At 42.4% G+C, this 19040-nt stretch overlaps 1 protein-coding gene across 1 annotated transcript; it reads left to right on the forward strand.

Moving 5' to 3' along the window:
* The first annotated feature begins 524 nt into the window (after window positions 1-524).
* On the forward strand, window positions 525-17688 carry DCUN1D5 (defective in cullin neddylation 1 domain containing 5). The gene is made up of 8 exons (XM_035116562.2): window positions 525-909; window positions 6589-6680; window positions 7843-7913; window positions 9204-9295; window positions 10036-10144; window positions 12972-13076; window positions 13987-14089; window positions 14762-17688. The coding sequence occupies exons 1-8, from the start codon at window positions 833-835 to the stop codon at window positions 14815-14817; spliced, it is 705 nt and encodes a 234-aa protein (XP_034972453.1). The 5' UTR covers window positions 525-832; the 3' UTR covers window positions 14818-17688.
* Window positions 17689-19040: the final 1352 nt, after the last annotated feature.

Below are 19040 nucleotides of genomic sequence, written 5' to 3' on the forward strand. Positions count from 1 at the left end.
GTCCCCCAGGCAGGCTTATGGGAGTTGTAGTCCAAAGCGACCAGAGAGCGGGCTACAGCTCGCTTCCTCAGATGCGATGCCCTGACGCATTTCCTTGGGGTGAAACACCCACCCCCTTGACCTCCACTGGACTTGCTCCTGAGTAAACATGCCTACGGCTAGCGGTGCTGCTTAACTAAGGGGGGGGGCTCGAGTCCTTAAAAAAACAAAACCACACACACGCAGTTTTATTTAAAAAATAATAATAGCGGGAGAGGGGAGCTGGGCGAAGCGCACGCTTATTGTCGGCTCACAACGCCCCGCTGTCCCCTCAGCGGCCCTGACGCGGGCTGCGTCACGACCCCGCCCCGCGCAGGGCGGGGCGGGGCCAGCGTGTTGGCTCCGCCCCCGTCTATTAGCTCCGCCCGGCGACGGGGGCAGGCTGGACGAGCCTTCGCTGCGAGGCGCGCGCGCGTTCAATGCGCGCCTCTGTCACTTCCTGCTCCCGCCTCTTCGGGGCGGCGCGACGCAGCGCGTCTCCTCCTCCTCCTCTTCCGCTCTTTACCGGCGTTGCCGCCGCCGCCGCCGCTTCTCCCTCAGGAAAGCTCTTTCTTTCGGTCCCCTCCCTCAAATTCCCCTTCCCACGCCTGAATCTACCAGGCGCGGCGGCGGCGGTGGCGAGCTGAGGGGAAGAAAGGCAAGAGCCGCGACGGCACCGGCAGCTTCTCCGCCTCCTCCGCCTCCTCCTCCTCCTCAGCCGCGAGGGAAGGAAGAGGCGGCGGCTCCCTCCCCCCTCCCGAGGGGCCCCGCGGCCCTCCGCCTCCGCGCCCCGGTCCGGGGCGAACCGAGGGAGATGCCCGTGAAGAAGAAGCGCAAATCCTCGGGGCAGGCGGGGGACGAGACGGGCCTCAAGAAGTGCAAAATCAGCAGGTACCAACAGCCACCGCGTCGGCGGACGGGCCCAGCTCCGCGGCGGGGGGTAAACCGGGGTGGGGAACCGAGCGCCTTCCCTTTCCACCTCCTCACCGTTGCCTTGGTGACAAGGCGGGAGAGGGTCTTTTGTGATACCAGAAAGGCAGCCTTTAGCGAGGGGTTCCCCTCCCCTCTTGCATTTGCACCCAGGGGTGCCAACTTAAATATTTTTTGGGGGGGGAGGGGAAGGTAAGCCCCTTCCCACATAATCACATGATGAGGCACATGAATGCTATTTGAATGGCAATGGCCTTCAACTTGGGGGGTCCCCTCAAATATTTTATTGGGGGGCTGAAGGGACCTCGGGTCCCCAAGAGTTGGCTCCTATGTTTGCACCTCGCCTTTTCTAACACATATGCCAGGCTGTACCCTATCCTTACATGAAGTGAAGCTTCAATAACTTACTTCAGGTTATGCATATCTTTTCATTTTTCACCCTTATGTTTTAACTCTGCCCCACCCTGAGCAAAACTTGGTATGTTTCTTGGGGCACAGGCATCCTTCACATACACACGTGCGTGCGCACACACTCCTTCCCGTGTGTACCACTGAAGCAGTGCTACGAACGTGCAGCTGTAGTTCTTCCATCAAGCAGTGCATAATGCTGTAGTAGGCCTTTGTCAAAAAGTTGTGCCTGCTTGCCTTGCGATGCTGGTGCTGAACAGAAACACCAACAGCCTTTATTTGCACCACCAGCCAGGCCCTATCTCATGTATGGACTTGATTCACCTTGTGTCCCCAGCCTGTAGATCTTGAATTGGCATTTCCTCACCAGAAGCCAGCTAATGCAGAGTCCTGCCATTCCTCCATGTAGCTTAGTATTGTCTATAGAGACCGACAGCAGATCTCCATGGTTTCAAATGAGCATTTCCCAACCTTGTTCGATGACTTCAGTGGTTTAATGTGGGACGTTATGTGTGCAAAATATGTGCTGTAGCCCTTCCTCTCTAAGCTCTTGCCAAACTGGGTCATAACTGGGTCATGTTGTGCTGGTTTATGATGCCATACTTTGACTCTGAAGAGAGGAGGTTCCCCACCTACTACTCTTTCCAACTTCCTCCATGCACCAAATGAATCACTTGTTGCTTTTATAGTGGTGTGTTCAAGTTTACATAGTATTTTCAGAATAACAGGATAGGTCTCTGCTCCAAGGTGCATACATTCAATTCTCCTGTGAGACTATTTCCCTGTGACAGAAATGCCTGTGTGCTTTATCTGTCCAGAGATAATCAACTCAATCCCTAAAGTTCTATCTACTTATCCTCTGCATGTCACATACTGTATGCTAATTCTATACAGCAGAAAGATGCAACCACCACTGCAGGAGCGCAATCTGACTTCCAAAGACCTCCCATTTGGCTTCCACCATTGCATCTATACCAAGGTCTCACCCATCTCTATTATATATATCTCAACCACTTTCTCTAATGTAAACTAAGATTCAGGGAAACAGTTCTTCAAATTACCCTCCAGAGTTATTTCTCAGCACCCTTAACAAGCTGCAGTTTCCAGGATTCTCCATTACTGCTGAAGTAGTATAAAGGTAAAGGGACCCCTGACCATTAAGGTTCTGTCGTGACCGATTCTGGGGTTGCAGCGCTCATCTTGTTTTACTGACCAAGGGAGCCGGCGTTTGTCCGAAGAGCATTCATGTCATGTGGCCAAGCCACTTCTAGCGAACCAGAGCAGTGCACGGAAACGCTGTTTACCTTCCCGCCGGAGCGGTACCTATTTACTTGCACTTCATGCTTTCGAACTGCTAGGTTGGCAGGAGCTGGGACCAAGCAACGGGAGCTCACCCCGTTGTGGGGATTCGAACCACCGACCTTCTGATCGGCAAGCCCTAGGCTCTGTGGTTTAACCCACAGCGCCACCCGCGTATACAAGTGCCCTAAAATTATGGTGTATATGTGACCTTCAAGGAAGCGCTTAATGCAACCTTTATTGCTACCGGTACCTTATTTTGCATGCTACTCTTATTTGAACAGTCAGTTGGGCAACATGGACAGGGCAGAGCAGAGTTGCTCATGTGCCTTCCCAACACCATTGATTGCTGCTGGTCCCTGAGATGAGTGGGAAGCACAGCACAGTGTGGGTATGCTTGCAGGAGCACTGTATTGGCTTCACAGCATGCTGAGCTCCCTAGGCCTCTTCCTCTGAGGAATTGGCAATGACACTCAGTTCTGGGAAGGCACATGAACAACCCGCCCCCTCCCTGCACCACCCCATCAACCTGAACTGTATTTTGCACTGCTTCGAGAAACCTTAATTAAGTGGCTTTTATGTCAGACAAAGAACAACTATTTGTTCCATAAATTAGGGTAACAATTCTGCTTATGCTACCAAACTCTAGATATTCTCATATAGCTAGTATAAAGTCTGTCTGGGTGTTAGGCCATGAGTTTCTCATGGCCATGTCCTACACATTGGAAAAGCATGTTTTGTTTTATGTGTGGTAAGAACCTGTGTTATCTACAAAGAGATACTTGCCATTAGATTTCTTATTACACAAATAGCCAAATGCTTGCACAAATCAGTATCTGTTGCTAAGCGCAAGGTGAACGACCATTACACCATTGTTCTACATTCAGACTATTGGATTTTAATTTCCTGGAAGCAATTTTTTATTTACTTTTACTAAATATGCACCAATGTAATATAATCAGATATGCTGGTATTGTAGATAGAAGCAGTGGCAGAAATATTCAATCAATTAATCAGTCTCCTTTATTGGCATAAAAAAGTGCATTGTATACATGGATCAGAACACAGCAGAGTTAACGAAACATAGCAGGAGAAGTGTGCATGCACACGAAAGCACATACCGATGACAAACTCTAAGGTGCTACTGGAAGGATTTTTTTTATTTTGTTTTGACTACGTCAGACCAACACGGCTACTTACCTGTAAATAGTAGGATATACTTTAGGATAAAACTGTCCAGACATCATGAGGTACGAAGATGGCTCTTAGGATCTATGGTGAAGTAATTTCATAGTGTCACTCAAAACTCTTGCCACATTCCAGATGGCAGAAATATTTAGGATGATGCAATGAAATAGCATACATTTGGGATAGCCAGGTTGCAACTTTCGTCTCTTGCCTGCCCCCCAGCTAGGAATATATATTCAGCCATCCCCTTCACGTTCTGTCATCTGTCTTCCCTTCTAGCTTGCAGCAGGACAGATTTCTTAAATAAGAGGAAGGAGAAAATGGGCAATGAGTGGAGTGAGCAGTGGCTGCAGCAGAGCAAAATTTATATAGTGCTTTCAGTGTCCACAGCATTTTAGAGTACAATAAAGCAAGTCCTTGCCCAGAAGAGCTTACCAACTGACATTCAACATGAGGGATACTAACAGGAACAGGAGGAAAGTGGAGAGAGGAAAGAGGCAAATAGTGAAGCAATTTGGGGCAGCTTTAGCTGCATATGTGTTGGCTATTAGAGGATGAGTTTCTTCTGACAATCCAGTTACCCAGGTTGCCATTTGTCATATGCAGAAGTCAACATGATTCTAAAGGCATCTGTGCAGATATCATATGCACAAAATTGGCAGCACCATGAATAGTAAATTCTTGCACTTTGCTTTTCTGTACTTGAAACTGTTTAATTATCTATTCAGGAATAGAATGGATTAGATGCTTCACTTTAAACATCAAATTGTCAAGTGCTTGTCAGCAGCAACAGTTGAGTGAAGTGCAGCACTGTTATGACTTGCATTAAAATACTCACTTCATGGGGTATTGTGTTCAGCGGCACCTAGGATTCAGACTTTCAGTTAAACCGGAAACTTTGTTTTCAGATGAAACTGTTAGTCACAGATATAATTATTATTACATGACATGTTAAAAACCATTGACTCTTAGCTGCCATGTACAGTTGAGAAGACATGTGTTTTTAAGGATGAAAACTAGAAAACAAGCCCCTTTGCATTTAGTAGGGCATACAGTCAAGGTAACCTAGTTAAGATGAAACCATTACAACAATTTTATTCTGTTCCCTGCCTTTTAGATATGCTTTCAAGCTGCCTACAAAAGACTTGAAACATTAAAAACAGCACTCAAGGCACCATAACATAATATAAATAAAGTCATCCTGAACTCATTCAGTTGCCAATCCACCACCAAATGAAACAAATAACTTGCTCTCCTGAGTGAATGGATAGTAAAAGCTAGAGTCCCCTTCAGGTTGTAACAGATTTCACACAGTTTAAGGTTCTTACAAGTAGCCAGTCCATTTCCGTGGCCAAAGAACTTCATTATGTCAGATAGGCTAAGGTTCAGAACAGCAGAGAGTTTAATTTTAGCGATTGCTGAGAATATATTTTGTATAGTCCATCACATTAGTTTACATCTATGATCACTGCTACTGTTAGGTCAGAAAGTAACAGAAAATGCTTGTTTGAGGGCAGAGCTTTTCCCTTGATTTCCCATGCATCATTTTGTTCTACAATTAAACTAGTATTAGTGCCTGTACTTGCAAGCAATGTTGTGCATAATAGTTAGTGTCCATGATAGGGATGCAGATCCACTTATGCTTCAGAGGGCACATCCAGTAGTTTGCCTAGAGGAGATGCACATCAAGATCTGCATCAGTTATGGTTACTTTCAAATGCAGAGCTCCTTTGCTCAGCGGTGTATCTGAATGGCAGTGCAGTTTTCCAAGTTTTCTAAGATACTTAGTTATTTTAACTATTAAGTGCACTTTGTGAGGACCTAAATTATTACTGATTTCAAACATATAGTGGCCCGGTTTGTGTGCTGCTTAAAACCGTAGTTTGAAACAAACTGGTTTAATGTGAATGAGCAGCATGTTGCATAGCTGCCAAGTTTTCCCTTTTCTCACGAGGAAGCCTATTCAGCATAAGGGAATTTCCCTTAAAAAAAGAGATAACTTGGCAGCTATGATGTTGGTGCATACTGTTCAAAAGTTTCCATGTTGCTCATGCTGCTGCCACACCACAAACAAAATACAATGGTACCTCGGGTTACAGACGCTTCAGGTTACAAACTCCACTAACCAGGAAGTGGTTCCTGCAGGTTAAGAACTTTGCCCCAGGATAAGAATGGAAATCACACGCCAGCGGCGCAGCCGCAGCGGAAGGCCTCATTAGCAAAAGCATGCTTCAGGTTAAGAACCGTTACAGGTTAAGAATGGACCTCTGGAATGAATTAAGTTCTTAACCCGAGGTACCACTGTAACCCAGAGGCTGGCTTGTCGTGTCATCCAAACCCCAGCTTGTGATTTCTCTCCAAGCAAGCATTTAACCAAGGTTTTGTTCTTGTTCATTGTTTAGTTGGAGAGAAACAAACCATGAGCCTGAGTTTTGATGACATGACAAGCCAGACTCTGCAACGTGGTAGGAATGAAGCTGGAATCTTTGAGCAGCCTGCATTGTATTGCTGTTTGTTTCTTTGAAATGTGCAAGAAGCAATGAATACTCTCAATCTGACACTTTGAAACTGTAAACACTCTGAAACTTTTTAAAATCAGCAAGTTATGATCAAACGGTACACATTCATTTTAGGTATACTTTGGGATTGTTGTTGTGGTTTTTTTGTGCCTGTTTTTAATAACTTGTTTTGGGAATATTTCCTAGAAGTGTTATTTACCATAGGTTTTTCTTATGTCTTCATAAGCTACTGCAGGTCTCAAGCTTCTAGTAAAGTGATCAGCGGTGAGGAGCATTTTTCAAGCAAGAAGTGCCTGGCTTGGTTTTATGAATATGCAGGTATGAAACTGGTAAATTTCTAAATTCTAGTTTTTGCTTCAGTTATTTCCTCCTCAAAATATCAATTTCACTTAGACGTACTTAAGCATAATGGGGTGGGGTGGATTTGTCTACACTCTACAGTGTCCAATTTTTTAAAACAACTTGAAGCTTGCAAGATAGCCTTGCAAACAATTACTGAAGGAATGATTGCTTACCTTAACATTGTTTGCCTGTCCCTTCTACCCAAAAGTCCATGAGGTTCACTGCTGGACTTGTCAGTCAACAGTAAAAGGCCATTCTTATCTCAGGTTCTATTTTTGTTTCACCCATAAACATCTACTGACCCTTAAGGAAATACTGAAGCATCAAGAATTTGGAGCCGCTTGAGAAGAACACCAGTTTGGGATGATTATATCTCGCTCCAAACTGCAGAATTATGTTTTAATGTGTCTTTGTATGTAAGTGAATGAGAGCCTGTTTTGTGTAATCAGATACGCTGCACTAACCACTTAGCTTGTTTAAACCTCTGTGCTTTCACAGAAAAGGGGTTAATCTGAGGCTGAACTGAAAGCATTGAAGAGAATCCCTTGAATCATTGCCTCTGTTTGTTCAGAATTGTAAACAGTGGCATGACATTCCCTCAGGCATACCGAGATGGTTGAAATTTGAATATCTCACTCCAAACACAGAGTGAACTGAGTTGATGAACTGGAGGACATGCTTCTCAGTAAGGACTCTTGGTTCAGGATAGTGGTCTTAAACCAAATATATCCAACAATGTATTGCTTAAATTGGTATTGTGAATTTGCAGCCATGTGTTCAGTGGCATTGTTCAAGATCCAGGGACTCCAGGTGTCTAAACAACTGAAAAACAACGTGGGTTGGGGGCAATTTATAGTAGATAACTGGCACAAAGGCAGGGAGTGCTTAACCCTTCCTGTGTCTGTTAATATCTCTATACCAATCCAAATATGGATGTGCTGCCAAGCATTTTGTTTGATCAGAAGTAGGACTACATGAGTACATGAGTTTGACCAAACTGCGGGAGGCAGTGGAAGACAGGAGTGCATGGCGTGCTATGGTCCATGGGGGTCACGAAGAGTCGGACACGACTAAACAACAACAGGACTACTATGGTATTTGTATGGCATGTGTTATCTTGATTTCTTTTGTTTTGAAGGTGATGATGAAGTGGTAGGGCCAGAAGGAATGGAGAAATTCTGTGAAGACATTGGCGTTGAACCTGAAAATGTAAGTCGTGCCCCTAATGATCAATATGCTATTTTTTGCAAATCATTAGAGTCAGATTTTCAAGTCTTCCTCCTTCTCCCCAACAAATGTCTTCTTCACTTGCATTGTGCATTAATTTTACTGGTGGAAATTGAAGTGCTTAACCCCTCCCCATTCACCAATACAGGTGCCTCTTCATCAGATTTCTATGCTGCCTTTCCATAAAAAGACAATTATAGTGACTCACAGTAGTTGTGCAAGCAGCTACAAAATATCAAAGTAGACCAAAAATATTTATAACAATATATATAAGTACTGAACACACCAAATTCATAATAGAAACAGTTGTTTAATAAATAGCAGTATCTAAGGGTCAGTAATTTTTGGCTGGCCTTAGTTTCCAAACCAGAGATTGTGGTCACCAGATTTCTCTCCCCTCACATTTCAATAAATCCTCCCCACCACCTTTTCTGTACAAGAGGAAGGCAAGGAGTCTGTTAGTTTAGTGCCTCCATGCATCTACAGTCAAGCTAGCCTTCCGCCAGCCTTTCCTATAGGAAAAGCCAGGAAGGAGCAGACCAGCTTGGGTGCTCAGAGAAGTGGTATACCAGGCAGCTTCTCAGTGAAGCAGCCAAACAAGTTTAGCTTGCAATCTTGGGTCACCCCATAACTGCTAGGCTGATACATACTGTATTTGCACACCCCTTCACAGCTTCAAATTTTACTGGAAATCTGGTCACGGGTCTCCTTGTTCACAAGGCAGCGGCACAGTTGCCATGATGACCAGAAATATTGAGACCTGACATTACAATAATGTACACCTTTGGTTAACAGTTACTTTGTATCAGAAACTATATATTGCAATAACTACCTAACAAAATGGTTTTGCATTATCTCTACAAACACAGGTTGGGTTACGTCTTTGCCAAGATAATGCCACAAAACTTAAGGGGGAAAGTCTTTTACAGTTGAGCTAATTTTAAATCACATCTTCATTTTGTCCTGATTGGTCTGCATTAGTACCTGCGGGACAGAACAGCATGCCTGTCAGAAGAGGTATGTCGCTAGGACCTTCCAAAAGGCTTGAAGCATAGGAGCCTGCCTTAGATCCGCTGGCAGGCAGTTCCAAAACCATGGAACAACCATGGAAAAGGCTCTCTCCCTCATGGCGCCCAACCTTGTTGATGTAGGAAATGAACACATGAGGAGGGCCTCCATTATAGATCTCCATGTGCAGCAGGCAGAAACAGGTGCAGGCAGTCCATCAGATATCTTGAATTTTAATTTCTCCCTTTTCCCATTCCCATACAGATTATTATGCTAGTTTTAGCCTGGAAGCTGGAGGCTGAAAGCATGGGATTTTTTACAAAGGAAGAATGGTTAAAGGGGATGACCTCATTACAGTAAGCTTTTTATATTTGAAATCATCTTCATGCATGGCTGAAAGTGCAACTTTGTTCTACAGAACCTTAGCAAAGAGCACGTCAGATGGAATGTTGGACACTATTATCAAGAGGGCTTTTGGCTTTGACCTGGAGAAAGGTCTTGTCACTTTCTGGTGCTCCTAACTTAAAGACCACTGAACTTTGTGTTGAACTCTACTTTAAAAAAAATATCAGAAAAGCAAGTACTCCTATGAATTATTGCTGTGTGATTTATACAGTTGTAAAAAAAAAATCAATTTGCAGGCTGTTGGATGCATAAGAATATTTCTCCTATTTTATCTGGCTGGGACTGATAGGAGTTACAGTCCAAAACAACTGAAGAGCACCACATTGAGGAAAGCTGAACTAGAGCAATAATGCCCTCCCCACTGAAGTCCTAGGTAAATAGGTGGTTAGAGCAGGCATCTTTTGGCAGCCAAGAGGGAAGCAAGCTCACTGCAGCTATTTCTTCACTGGTCAGTGAGGCCAGACAGGGTAGACGGGGTACAACCTTCCAGTGTTCCTTGTTCCAAGAATGTCCTTTGAACCTCTGTTTGTATATTCTCTGTAGAAACAGCCCTAATCCTGGTAGTTTAAATGCTTTTCTACTATTTTGTTAGAAGCGTGCATTGGAAAATTGTATTTTATATATTTCTGTCTCCACCCCCCCCCCCCAAAAAAAAATGTTTGACATGTAATTTTTTAATCTTTTATTTAAGATGTGACTGCACAGAAAAACTGCAGAGTAAATTTGATTTTTTGCGCTCGCAACTGAATGATATTTCAACATTTAAGAATATCTACAGATATGCCTTCGATTTTGCAAGGGTAAGTGCATCTTCTCCTTATAAAAACATGCAAGGAACTTGTTACAGGTAGGTAGCCGTGTTGGTCTGGATCGAAGTAAAATAAAAAAATTCCTTCAGTAGCACCTTAAAGACCAACTAAGTTTTTATTTTGGTATGAGCTTTCGTGTGCATGCACACTTCTTCAGATACAGTGAAATGGAAGTTTCCAGGCACTTATGTAGAGAAGGGGTGGGGAGGGGTGGGGATGGGGAGGGGGGATCACTCAGAAGGGTGGTGGAAATGGGTGATTGACTGACTGATAGCTGTTGATGACCGCAAACGACTGCAAATGGTTTTGCATGAAAAAGCAAGGGTTGAGATGGCTGGAGATCGCTTATCATGTATAATGAGATAAGAACCCGATATCTCTGTTCAAACCAGGTCCCTCCATGGTTTTGAGCTTGGTGATAAGTTGCAATTCAGCAACTTCTCTTTCCAGTCTATTTCTGAAATTCTTTTGTAGTAAGACAGCTACTTTGAGATCTTGTATAGAATGTCCTGGGAGATTGAAGTGTTCTCCTACTGGTTTTTCTGTCTTCTGGTTCCTGATGTCAGATTTATGTCCATTTATCCTTTGGCGTAGGGTTTGGCCTGTTTGTCCAATATAGAGAGCTGAAGGGCACTGTTGGCATTTGATGGCATACACAATGTTAGAGGATGAGCAATTAAATAGTCCTGAGATGGTATGTTGGATGTTGTTGGGGCCAGTAATGGTGTTGTCTGGGTGTATGTGGCAGCAAAGTTGGCATCTGGGTTTATTGCAGGCTCTGGTACCAGTGTCCATGTTAAGTCTGGTGGTTGTATTATTGTGGGTGAGGAGTTGTTTAAGATTGGGTGGCTGTCTGTAGGCAATGAAAGGTCTTCCTCCCAGAGCTTGAGAAAGGGAGCGGTCATTGTCCAGGAGAGGCTGTAGATCTCTGATGATGCGTTGTACTGTTTTAGCTTGGGAGCTGTATGTGATGACTAGTGGTGTTCTGTTATTTTCTTTTTTGGGTCTGTCTTGCAGCAGGTTCTCTCTAGGTATCTGTCTGGCTCTGTTGATCTGTTGTTTAACTTCATCAGGTGGATATTTTAGTTCTAAAAAGGTTTGCTGTAGATCTCTTAGGTGAGATTCTCTGTCTGTAGAGTTGGAACAGATGCGGTTGTAACGTAAGGCCTGGCTGTATACGATGGATTGTTTGGTATGTTTGGGATGGTAGCTAGAAGCATGTAGATATGTTTGTCGGTCAGTTGGTTTTCTGTATAAGGTGGTGTCTATACGTCCATCCTGTATTTTTATAGTAGTGTCCAAAAAATGTATTTCTTGCATAGATTGGTTCATTGTGAGGTTGATGGTGGGGTGAAAGTCATTGAATGTCTGGTGGAAGGTTTCCAGGGTCTGTTGTCCATGTGTCCAGATAATAAAAATATCGTCAATGTATCGCAGGTACAGGAGAGGTTTGAGTGGGTAGGAGTTAAGGAAACGTTGTTCTAAATCTGCCATGAAGATGTTGGCATACTGTGGGGCCATGCGGGTGCCCATGGCTGTGCCGCTGATCTGGAGGAACAGGTCATCACCAAATTTGAAGTGGTTGTGGGTAAGGACAAAGTGGCAGAGTTTGGTAGCAAAGTCCGCTGTGGTTTTATCTGAAATGGTGTTCCTTATGGCTTGTAAACCATCATTGTGTGGGATGTTGGTATATAGAGATTCCACATCCATAGTGGCTAGTATAGTATTGTTAGGAAGATTGTTCAAATATTGTATTTTCCTCAGAAAATCTGTGGTGTCACGTACGTAGCTGGGAGCACTGATAGCATATGGTTTCAGAACAGAGTCCATATAGCCGGAAACACCCACTGTAATGGTGCCAATACCTGAGATGATGGGGCGTCCTGGGTTTCCTGGTTTGTGTATTTTGGGTAGAAGATAGAAAGTTCCTGGCCGAGGTTCCGCTGGTGTGTTTGTGAGGATCTGTTCTTGGATGTGTAGGGGTAGCTCCTTAATAATCTTGTTCAGTTCTTTTTTGTATGCTTGTGTGGGGTCTGAGTCCAATTTCATGTAAAAGGCAGTATTGGAAAGTTGTCTGTGGGCCTCTTGGATGTAATCAGTTTTGTTCATGATGACGACAGCTCCACCCTTGTCTGCCTCTTTAATTATAATGTCTGGGTTGTTCCTGAGATTTTCTATGGCTCTCCTTTCAGCATGGTTTAGATTTTGTTGTAAGCGATGGTGTTTTCTGGTCACATCCGTTTGGATTCTGTGGCGGAAGCATTCGATGTACAGATCTAGTGTGGTATTGCGTCCATCAGGAGGGGTCCATGTGGAGTCCCTTTTTGTGTAACTTCTTTTCGGTGGTAGTTGGTGGTCAATGTTCTGTTCATTGATGCGTTTGGAGGGTGATGGTTGTTCCCCAGTAAGTTGAGAGGTGTTGTGTTGTGGGGATGTAGTTTGTTCTACTTTGTCTTGTTCTTGTGTGTGATGAAAATACTCCTTCAGGCGTAAACGGCGGAAAAATGCTTCCAGGTCCCCGCAGAACTGAATCATGTGTTGGGATTTGGCAGGGCAGAATGATAGTCCCCGTGAAAGGACGGATTCCTCAGCTGGGCTGAGTGTTTGCTGTGAAAGATTGACAATGTTGTTGATCTTGTTTTGATTGGTGGCCTGTAGGTTGGAAAGGTTGCAGAGTTTTTTATTATGGCAAGGAATAAATGCCATTTATATAGGAACTTGCCATTTATATAGGAACTTGCCATTTATATAGGAACTTGCCATTTATAAAGGAACTTGCCATTTATATCTGAATGCTGCCTTCTTTTTATCTCTTTAGGATAAAGACCAGAGAAGTCTGGATATTGACACTGCAAAATCTATGTTAGCTCTTCTACTTGGAAGAACGTGGCCTCTGTTTTCAGTATTTTACCAATACTTGGAGGTAAGCACACATTTAAAAAAATAAAAGGTGTTGCATATTTTGATTTGCCTTGTGAATAGGTTTACAAAAACACCATAAATAACAACAAAAACAAAATCTCAGCTGATCTCCAGTTTATGAATGTGTACTTCTTGGTCTCACTATAGGCAATCCAGTGAGGCAGTTTAAGCCTTTTTTTTTTTCATTTCCTCTTTGCTTTTGGAATGGGAGAGAGTTTCTATACGCACTCAGTTCCTTAGTTCCATTTCTATACTGACCATCAACCAAATTTCATCTGCTAAGTGGTTATGTGTCCACCCTACCTTCATATTTCACAAGAAATGTTTGGGTTCCTACATATGTTTCGACCCCCTAGAAGCAAAATATTTTATGATTGTTGGCACTGCTTTAGAATGGACAAGCAGAATTAGATTTGCCTGACATCACCACTAGGTGGGTCTTGTGGATAAGGCAGCCCTTAGGTAGGTTTCTGCCTCCTTTAGCTCTTCTATCAGAGTAAACAATAGCAGCTTGCCTTTTGGATGTTGGCAAGCAACTACTAACAAATTTATTTCAGGCCATATTATTTTGCTATTAAAAAAATGTTGGAACTTCCTGTGCTTTCTATATCAACTTCAGCTGCTGGCCCTTATGCATATCAATCCCATTGCCTTTCTGCTCCACATGATGTCATTTGCTACCAGCTGCCCTTTTCCATGTTTGCATGCCTTCCTTTGTGCCTTGCACAACATCGCTCCCCATTACCAGGCAATAAATCTTCAAGGCTGCTCCGCCACCCCACACCTGCTTCTTCCTCAAACATTTCCTCAGCTACTGTAATAACTTGGCTTGTGCAAAGAAAACTGAACACATTATTGTTTCTATATGCAACACATTGCAGGCTGAGACCTGGTGTCTTATTTTTCTGCAGCAGTCAAAATACAGAGTAATTAACAAAGATCAGTGGTACAATGTGTTAGAATTCAGCAGAACTGTCCATGCAGATCTTAGCAACTATGATGAAGATGGGGCATGTGAGTATTCCCATTTTAATTAAAATACTCTAAGTGATACCTTAATCCCTGCAGATTTATCTCTCAATCTTAGGAACTGAAATCAGGATATAAAAATCCCTCTGCCTTTTCTTTGGAGATCCTCTCTAAATAGGCAGAGTTATCCTCTCTGAAAAGCAGGCAGAGGGACCTTTTACCCCCAGTGTAAGCACTAAGCAGTGCTAAGATTGAAGGGACTGTCCCCTGCCTGCTCTTTAAAGGGCAGGATCCTCCCCCCAACCCACCGCTGGAGAGCAGGTGAGTGGAAATGCTGCCTTTTACTTTGATCCTTCTGTGCAAATGAAAGGCAGGATTATCTCCCACTCCCGCCACAATACTGGAATGGGTAAGGCTGGAAGTGCTGCATGTGTACATGCATCTCTGCATATTTGTGTGAGAGTGTATGTGTGAGTATATGTGAGGCGGTATATGCCTAGCGAATGTGGGTGCTGCATACGTGAGAGTCGTGTAGTATATGCACACATACATTAACCTTGTCCACTGCTGAGATGTGGCCCTCAGGGATGATTGAAACGGGTTAGCCACTTAACATTACTACATGTTAAGATGATTTAGGACTTAATACTTTTATTGCCAAGAGGCATGATTCAACTAAAACACAACACGTTATAACTGGCATTATTTCTTCTGCAGGGCCTGTTCTTCTTGATGAATTTGTGGAGTGGCAAAAGGTTCGCCAAGCATCATAGCAAGAGCAGCTTTGAAGAAGGTGCTGGATCTTGTGATGTTGCAAAAACTGAGTCAAAACCAAGGGTTGCGTTCACATCCTTATGAACTTTAGTCATTTTTCTCCTTTTATTTTTAAAGGAAGCCTTGTTACATGTGAAATGGGCATTGAACCACACCTCTTCTGAGACTGAAAATTGGAGGGTTTCGTCTTAAGTTTCTAGCATTTCAGAACAATAAAGATTCAGATTTGTAACAGTCTTAAAAGTGAAGGATTTCCCTTGAATATGACTGTGGTTTCCATGTTCAAAACCAAAACATTGTAGAGTGCATCAGAAGTATCTTGTATGAGTGTTTGAATCCTGGAGATGTGTTTAAAATTGTAGTTGTAAAGGAATCCGATATGGTAGGTCGCTGATGAAATGATTGTTTTTAGGAAGAAATGTTAATGTCAAAGCCTTGGATGGTGTTTTGCCAACACCCACCATCGCTTGTGCCATAGTTTACAGCTTATGGAGACATGGCCTTAAATTTTTTTTTTCTGCAGTTCCCAACATTTTGTCTTCTAATGAAACATTCATAATTGTCTTAATTATGAATTAACTTAAAAAGTACTAAAAGGATGGTGATGTCTGTAGCATCTGTAGGACCTTGAAAACATTAAACTGTGTTTGATATAGAAATTGGCCTAAATACTTTTTAAAAAACAAACTAGGAAGGCAGAGCTAGAACTTTAATGAAAACACTGCAGATGATCCTCCTTCCTCTTCAGCTCCTAATTTGGGACCTATGGTTTTTTACCTGATTTCATGTGTCTACTTAGCTTGAACTAAGAAAAGTTGCAGTATCCTCATATGTTTCATTGCCATTTAGCAAGAACGTGAAACAGCACAGTTGTGTGTGCTGAGTTGCATTGAAAATCAAGGCATGTACTCAGCTATCTCTCTTGTTTATTATTTGAACACCATCATAACTGCCATAACATTCAAATTGTACTTCCATATATCTTGAGGCAGAGAGATTGGCTGTTTAGTCTGTCAAACATGGGAATTCCCAAGGCCTATTTTGTAACCAATAAATGCATGGGGTGAAATGGCAACAAGTTGGCCCGGTGAATATTAAAGAAATCATTTGCATCCCTTCTTCCACTCAGGATGCTATTTCTGTTTACATCATCATCTTTTTAGCAAACCTAGGTCAACTTTATTAATTACCCCCATAGCTTACCATGCTAGGTGAGACATGGTAGTATTTGGCTCAGGATAATGAGAAATGTGTTGTGTGCACTGTAAGCAGGTTCAGGTAGTACAAGATATCCAAAATGTTTTGTCCAGACAAGACGTTGCTTTGGTGCATTTCCCCCTTTTGATCATAGAGTCCTTAAGTATCTGTTTGGGGTATTCAATAGAAAAGGGCTATTTCTTTTGCAGCTCCACCAGCTGTTCAGGTGTATGTGACCCAAGTTAGTCATTTGAATTGTTTTGTGTCATCTTATAGGGATGACCTTACACTGTGTTATTTTGCTTTTCTGTGATACTGCACAGGAAAAAGGAGATTGGAGTGAGGGGAAGCATCTAACATTTCAAACTTGCTGCTCTTACTTCATTGCCTGTGTTAATGTGTATGCCATTACATTTTAGAAAACCTTGGGAGAGTTCTTAGCCTCATATGAACATGGTCTGTACCAGTTTTTGTTTTTGTATTGACATAGTCACTTATTAATATTAGATGCCATACCATCCTAAGTCTGCAGTCTTAAGCATATTTCACCTGGGAGCAAGTCCCATTGAACTTGGTGGTACTGGGCTGCAAGTTCTGGGTTGCATGTTTGTGTATCAAAAGTACACTGTTGGACAGGACAAGATGGCTATTTGATTACCTCCAGAGTGTGAGTGGACAGAAGAAAATGCATTATCAGATTAATATCGTGGATATGAAAAATGCTGCAGTGTGTCTAAATGAGACATGAGATGTTTTCTTTAAGAGATTGCTCTTGCTATTTACTGTTCTAAACCCAAATCCTTGGCACAAGCTTTTTTGGTGTTTCCTAGGACAGGCTATGATTTAGGATGATGTCCTTCCCATAACAGGGCAATGCAGCCTTTAAAAGAAGTTCAGGCACGAGGGAGGCCTGTCACAGTTGGCGCTAGACTGGCCTCTGGTATTGGCAATTTCTCGCGCTCTGATACTGATGGGATGGAGCAGCTTGAAATTGCATCCAGTGATAAGGCATGGGTCGCCACAAGGTCATTCTCCTCCCCTGGTTTTTTTTTTTGCCATGGTGCTTCCCCTGCAACATGTCCCCATCCTAATTACGTCTACAGTGATATGCACAATCTCTTGGGGATTAAACCCCGAAGAAAATGGGACAGACCTCAGAGCAAGCATGCATAGGATTGAACCATCAAGTCATCCTAATTTGCATCCAGTCCTTTGTGTTGTGCTTTAGAAAACCTTTCTCTCAGGTTTTTAAAGTCTCAAGATACGAATCAGGAAAGCGCAACTATGTTCATAATGTAAACAAAACCATCTTTTTATTCAAGTGATTAATTAAAAAAAAAACTAGCCCAAAGGAGCTGGTATTAACATGGTAAATCGACAGACTGTTGTTTCCACCATTGCCAGTGTCTTTACTTAATGTAAAGGTATCAACTTGCTGTGTATGACTTGTATCTCTGAGGTTTTATCACTATTCTTATAATAAAACCATGTTTCAGGGATTTAGATCTTGTTTTTTTGTGAGTGGTTTTTAAAGTACCAATATACCATTAAAATGATAATGGGTGTATGTTACATGTTAAGAGCCACTTCTGCAAGAAGATAGAATTTCATAGAGAGAAGCTTTTCCATATTGCTTTTTTTAAAAGAAAAAAAGAAAAAGTAAAGACAGAGAGAAAGAAAAGTATTCAGTGTTCAGTTATCAGACACTAATTAAAACTGGAATACTTCCAAATACTGTGGTAGCATGAGAAAGTTTGATTTGTAACACAATTTTTTTTAACCAAAACTAATTTTAAGAGGAGGCTCAACATATGCAAACTTCAGGCCCTTTTTAGGAGGGGGGGAATACTTATACAACTGGTTCTAAAGTCAATCATGCATGTTAACTATTGACAGTGGGAAATTATGGGTAAGGTATGGATACCTACTCACACTGAAGAAAATCTCTCAACCACCAAGGTGATAAATTCTCCATAAATCTTTATAGGTCCCATTTGACTAGATTGGTGAAATCCAATCTAGAGCTTCTATAATAGTTTATTCATTCCAAAGGTACAAAATTACTGGTTTCCTACCACCTTATTTTAGTCAGGTGTTGCTTTTTGTCCATCAAATTTGTAGAGCACCTCAGTCCTTGAAATGGACAAGCATGGGGCGGAGTGGGGGAGCTTATGTATTTAAATCCCTGTGAAACAAGCAATTTACAGAGCTGACCAGATACCGAGTCTCCAGTTGATTTCATCACAGAATAATGGAGTTATTCTCTGTCTCTTTGGTGTGATGGGTTAATTTAGCAAAAGCACTTGTTGCCAACTGTGGAAATGCTGGTACCAAACAGAATAGTATTCCCATGAAGATGTTAATAATTGCTGACACACAGTGAATGAGTTTCTTGTGGCAAGAACCTGAAGCCATGGTTCAACTGCCTGAAAGAACTGCATTCATTAGGCTCAATTGTCTTCAGTGTTTTATCTTTGAGAGGTCAGTGTTAGTACTGCTTACAAAATGTACCACTCAAATTCAACAAATTCAGGGACGCAACTGATTGACTTTTTGTGAAACCTTTTTTAATGCAATTTGTATGTGTCTTTAGCTTTCTGGAATGTTGAAGGTAGGAGCTCTAATGATCTTAAGTTTTGAGACAACTAGAAAGTTTCTGCTAGTAGCAGAAACAGACACGTGTGTCCAGCAGTTTATGAATAACTATAAACAAATCTGTAATTTACGTTTGCTCAATTCCAAGTGTGGTCATCCCACAAGAAGAAAATCAGTTGCCAGTCATAGGTATATATTTACAGGGAGGAGGGTTAAAAGCATGTCAAGTTAAAAAAGCCGCAAGTTTGAGCTTTGATACTGTCGTGTCATTTCTGCCTTTGTTTTTACCACATGTTATGACATAGGGTAGATAACTTGATTAGGTGGTTATGATGCATGACCTACGAAAACATATTGTGGTTTGTTGAGAAGTTGCTCCGAATTTAAGTCAAGATTTTCACAGGATTGTAGATTGGGATTGAAACCAATG

Source organism: Zootoca vivipara, chromosome 4, assembly GCF_963506605.1.
Source record: "Zootoca vivipara chromosome 4, rZooViv1.1, whole genome shotgun sequence".
In the NCBI taxonomy this organism is placed as follows: Eukaryota; Metazoa; Chordata; class Lepidosauria; order Squamata; family Lacertidae; genus Zootoca; species Zootoca vivipara.